A 5,642-nucleotide genomic window follows, 5' to 3' on the forward strand; every position below is an offset into this window, starting at 1 on the left:
ATTCTCCTGACCCTGAAAGAGCCTCGAATGTGGCACTTTCTAAAATCTTAGGGCCAGGACAAAGGAGACATGACTGGTGCCTGCTCGAGGAAATCGATGAACAACAGGATGACAGTGATGTCAGTGAAGAGCTTTATAGTCATAAGTCTTTGCTTTGCCAATGAAAAGATCTTGCTCGAAGATGAAACCATTTATAAAGAAAAGCTTGAATGACATGAAATAAGCCTCATTTTAGTTGTAGTAGGAAACTCTAAATAAAAAACACCAAACAATAGAGTCCTGGTGGAAGCTGGACACAAAGATTATTGTCGCCTCACTTTCTTTGAAGTCAGCACAATGCTTCTGTTCCTCTCCCGACTTCTTTATTTGGTACCCAGTCAGTCTCTGAAACACAAAGGACCTCCTCCCCCATCCAGGAAATGATTTCTTGTGTTGTTTGACTCCTTCAACCCTACAATGCTTACACTGGTACCTTACAAGCCTTCTCCATTGTGGGTTTCTTCCATGTACGCAATCTTGTTGACACAAACGCTATGGAATAGAACTCAGAGCTCCTGTAGGTCTAATCCATTGAGTTTTGGACTCCCCGGGGAAATGAAACACAGTCACCCATCCCACCACAAAGTGAGCCTCGGCTGAAAAAAAAAAAAAAAAACCAAGTCAACAAAACTGACCCAAACTTAAACTTGAGTTTAAACCCAAAAAGCAAAAAAAAAAAAAAAAAAAAAAAAAAGTTTAAAATACCCATGGTTCTTAAAAGTTTTCCACAGCCTATGTCCTCATCGAACAAGAACTTGAGTTTTGATTGACTTTTAGTGTGAAGTAAATGGTACACCTGAGACTTCCTGGATTCACAAGTCATCACTTGTTCAAAGGCTGGACCTGGACGGTAATTTCCATGAACATTCACTTTTGCTTGTGTCTTTCATTCTCTCAGGAATATTTACCTGGAGTTCTCTCTGTTGGGAAGCACCGAGACTACTGTGTATTGTTTTCGAATCAATGGTGGTTCCACTGTGAACAGGGCCTCACCCTGTGCTCATGACTAAGTTCGGAGCACGTGTGATGAGTTCTGTGACTTCAACCTGGTTCATATTTCATCCATTGTTCATGACAACTGGAGCTACAGTGCCTGTATCATGGCGTTGCTAATTACGGTGATGTGAAGTAACCTCGTCAAAACCGTGTCCAACCCCAAACTCAAGAATAATTAGACACTTTAAAGCAGGCTCTATTAATGCACATCCCCAATTCACAACTTCAGAAATGTCATGGGTCTAACTCATCTTTGCTCCAAGCACAATCTTTTTTGGGTGTGGTGGTAGGGGTTTGGGCCACACCTAGGTGTGCTCAGGGCTTACTCCTGGCTCTGTGCTCAGAAATCACCCCTGTCAGAGTTTAGGGGACCATATGTGGTGCTAATGGAACCTGTATGGCTGCATGCAAGGCAAGTCATGTCCTCTATCCCCTGTACTCTCTCTCTCTCTCTCTCTCTCTCTCTCTCGGCCCGCAAAACACAATATTAAGATCTTCACTCTTCTCTGACAATAAGGCAACAAATACTGTCTTTAAACTAAAGCTAAGATTGTACCATGTGGTTTGTATTGTGACCTGTAATGGTAGTGAGAATTTTTTTTCAGTGTTGGGAATGGATTATATAAATATATTTTTGTATTCATGAAGTGAAGGGCATATAGGTTTAGGAATGAAAAAGACCTGGGTTCAAACGTGTGCCATTTGCTGAGTAATTTTGACCAAGTTATTTCAGTGAATTTGTATGTCAAACAGGATTAATACTACCTTCCTTAAAATACTGTGATAGTAATAATTAAAGTCCTCGGCATACTCCTTCAATACTATACACTCGATTAATGTTAGTTACTATTTTTTATTATCCAGGAATTTGAATTGGCTAAAGAATCCATCATTTTTCAGTCTTCTCAGAAGAAATACTCAGTTAAAAATATATTAATCCCAGGAGGCTGTTAAATGCCTATAAAGATTAACAAATGGGTAGAAAAGGTTAGAACACCACACACACACACACACACACACACACACACACACACACACAACCATGCTTTCAATCTGCTTGATGAACACACACACATATACAAACACACGTTCATGTTTTCAATCCTGTTTGAGGACAATGCCCATGGTTCTTGAAAGTTTTCAATAGCCTGGGACCTCTTACAACATAGACATCTCATTAAAAGGGGAGAGGAGAGGAAACTGCTATATTTTTTTGTCATTAGCAAAATAATGACTCCCATGTGCAGGGATGCCAGTCTGAGGAGAAGAAACAACTCGGAGGTCATGGATGGACCTCACTGTCCAATGTGAAAGCTCCTGTAGCACTTTGAGACCCCACAACTTCTTCTCGAAGAGACCACCGTCTCCGCCAATGGGTATCCCATCAGGATCACTGGGGGGGATCTTGTGTTCCAGGAGGACCATTAATTCTTCCAGTTGATACGCAAAGGCGGAAACTTGGAGCAGGAGCCTATGTATTGCTTGGTGGAAGTCACCTTCAGCTGGGGTAAAGTGCACCTGTTGGTCTTCTAACAGCCTGCCCAACATGACATGGAAAGTGCGATAGGCTTGGAGATTCTCCTGAAGTCGCTCTGCCTCAGTCAGCTCACTCCAGCGATCGGTGCTTGCCATCGGCACCCCATCCACAGAGTCCAAATTTATGTTCTCATTCAGGCCTTGATGCTTCACCTGACCGAGGACACAGGAAAACATGACATCGTTGGCAGCTACCCCCAACATTTTCATCTCAATTTTATGTAAAATCTTTATTTTCCTTGTAGAGGATCCAAATGGTAAACAAAAGGATATTTCTTTGGGTGGGGTCTAAAAACATTTTAGGAAAGTGATATTTTTTTTTTTTTTGGTTTTTGGGTCACACCCGGCGATGCACAGGGGTTACTCCTGGCTCTGAACTCAGGAATTACTCCTGGCGGTGCTCGGAGGAACCATATGGGATGCTGGGAATTGAACCTGGGTTGGCTGCGTGCAAGGCAAATGCCTGCCCACTGTGCTATTGCTCCAGCCCCGGAAAGTGATATTCTTGAAAAAAAAAAAAATACACACACACACACACACACACACACTGCTTTGACTACCTGTTCTGTTTTCTTGGGAGGAGCTACAACTATTAGGTTCTAAAAGTTGAAAAGTACTGGGGTCTAGAATAATTCTTTCTTCCCAGAAACTGGACTGTTTTCATAATAGAACTCAAGGGCTTTAAATATATGTAAAGGCTCCAGGAAATTCTAGGACCTATCTATTATAAAGTGTTCCTATGTGCTCTCTCCTCCACTGTCTCCTCTCCATGTGAGGATAAGCTTTAGAAAATTCAGTGGGCATTAACGTCTCCCACCAAACAATTGGTACCTCAAAGTCTGATTTATGACCGGAAGTGGCATATGAAGATAAACCAAATATCAGAGAATTTAAATTCAGGAGTCTACAGAACAACCTAGGTGTTTCACAGCATGTCTTTGCAAGAACCTGATGGGGAGGTCCCTCTATCAGATAAATCTGAAACATGGTTAGTTCCTTAAGAATTTGACACCCAATTTCCCAGGTGATCCTTCTGTTAGCACAGGTAGCCTATTAAGACGCTGGTGCACTTACAATACATATAAAATAAAGAGGTTGTCTTGGAAAAAAAAATGGTTGGGGTTATATTCTCTTCTATGCACTCCTATAATCCCTCAATCTGTTTTGTTTACAGAGATTTAATTCTGAACAGGGTTTATAAAAAAACCAAATTTAAAGGGTCCATGATGAATTTATCCTGGTAGAATTCAAATTATCAAATTAGGAAGAGCCTTCATGACAGTCAATCCTGCCTAGAATCCCACATATATTTTCTTATTTATAAGGAATAAATTTCAACTAAAGAAAACCTGGCCCGAAGCTTCCTACAGGGTCATGTCAAATGAGAGGGGCCCAATATAGATTAAGGCATTCACAACTGATAATGGGGCTGGGCTAGGAGGCCAAAGGGCTGGATCAGAAGAGATGAAGTGAAAATAGACAAGAGGAAAACAGGCAACTTACATAAGACTCCATAAGGGCAGCCAGGTCTGAACGGATCTTCCTTGCTAGCCAGATAGAACGGCTACAGAGGTCCCGGCGGACAGGGGTCAGCGGTGAAGGCTCTGCATAAGCCATTCCCTAACTCAACTGTCCCAGGAAACAAGTGAGCTGACTTCACTTCTGTCTACACTGATCCAAGTAAGAAATGTGACTCTCAGACTAAATCCACTGGGCATTCTCTTCTAATGGGATTGTGCACCCCACCCCCACCCTCGGCCTGACTCAGAGGTGGCAGCAAATTCCTGGCTGTGGATTTTTGTGCCTGTGGAATCAAAGGCCCCTTTCTAATCATTTTTTTTCCCTCTGCAGCTTCTGCCTCCATCTCTCCCCCCCCTCAGTGCCTTGCATACTTGTTTTTATGTAATTGTTTTGGTGTTGCACCTAGCAACAAGGTCACTATCCACTAATCCTCATGACACCCCTGCCTAATATAATCCGTTTTATACACACACGCACAGTTCATTATCACTCTAACTTGTGCCCCTTTTATCTTTTTAAACTGGTACAAGTACTTTTTGTACATTGTCATTTACTAGGAACTTAACCTGAGTCTAAAACTCTTTCAAAACTTTTAATCTAATTTTATGAAGCATCTCCTCCAATTTGTAGATGAACTCAAGAATTATTAATGCACACAAAATCCACTAACTAGGGCTCGAAACTTAAATGCCTTTGATTATGTAGTTGTTCTTCTTCTCATTGACTTATTTTCATTCTTGGGGTATTTCACATTTTGCTCACGGAACAAAAGCTCATGTGTAACAAGTCCTTTAAAACCACATGTTCTTTCACTCTTACCCTTTGTAATGTATTTGAATCAAATCATATGTACTTGACTAAAGCCAACGAAGTAGAATCTCTCCCCTCAGTCATGGTGTCTGTCTTTTCCTGTTTCACGATGAGGAAGGCACTGTCCAGGCTTGCTCTTTTCCCAAGGACAGTTAAATATCCAATGATAACAATTTTTAGGCAGCCTCACTCAAGTGACAACATGCTTTCATCTTTCGTTATCTCAAACATAACCACAACTGTAAACAAAATAAACAGTGGGCTTTGAAATCAGGGCAGGAGTTCATAAATGCTTTTGGAGTAGTTCTACTGCATTGAAATCTGTAGGTTCGATGATGCCAATTGGGTAAGAGCTTCAAGTTTCAACCCTGAATGAATCAATCTGGTTTCACTATTTCATACCCGAGACATCTCTACACAGAAGCACGTCTTCTCAGGGGCAAATTTCTTTAGATAAACCATAAATGAGATTAAGGGAGGAAAACAATGAGGTCAGGTGGCTAGTCACAATTTTAGACCACAGGAAGAATTTTCTTGAGGTTAGTGCTTGACATGAACGTGGAGTTTTGTGAAGCAATATGAAATACTATCAAGGCTCTAGGGCTGGAGTGACAGCACAGCGAGTAGGGCATTTGCCTTGCATCTGGTTGACCCGATTGACCGGAGTTCGATTCCTCTGCCCCTCTTGGAGAGCCTGGCAAGTTACCAAGAGTATCTCGCCTGCACGGTAAAGCCTGGCA

General features: G+C 41.7%; 1 protein-coding gene across 1 annotated transcript; it reads right to left on the minus strand.

The window, feature by feature from the left end:
- Window positions 1-2,236: 2,236 nt before the first annotated feature.
- CNTF (ciliary neurotrophic factor) lies at window positions 2,237-4,406 on the minus strand. The gene is made up of 2 exons (XM_056138843.1): window positions 4,075-4,406; window positions 2,237-2,724 (listed from the first exon to the last, which is right to left on the minus strand). The coding sequence occupies exons 1-2, from the start codon at window positions 4,186-4,188 to the stop codon at window positions 2,239-2,241; spliced, it is 600 nt and encodes a 199-aa protein (XP_055994818.1). The 5' UTR covers window positions 4,189-4,406; the 3' UTR covers window positions 2,237-2,238.
- Window positions 4,407-5,642: the final 1,236 nt, after the last annotated feature.

The sequence above is a fragment of the Sorex fumeus genome, unplaced genomic scaffold, assembly GCF_029834395.1.
Source record: "Sorex fumeus unplaced genomic scaffold, SorFum_2.1 ptg000007l, whole genome shotgun sequence".
Lineage (NCBI taxonomy): Eukaryota > Metazoa > Chordata > Mammalia > Eulipotyphla > Soricidae > Sorex > Sorex fumeus.

What these genes read in the sequence shown, in the direction of transcription:
- CNTF (XM_056138843.1), bottom strand. Translation starts at nt 4,188, where the DNA reads ATGGCTTATGCAGAGCCTTCACCGCTGACCCCTGTCCGCCGGGACCTC. An exon ending in CTGCCCTTATGGAGTCTTAT is followed by an intron (nt 2,725 to 4,074) that starts GTAAGTTGCCTG and finishes GTCCTCGGTCAG; the next exon opens with GTGAAGCATCAAGGCCTGAA.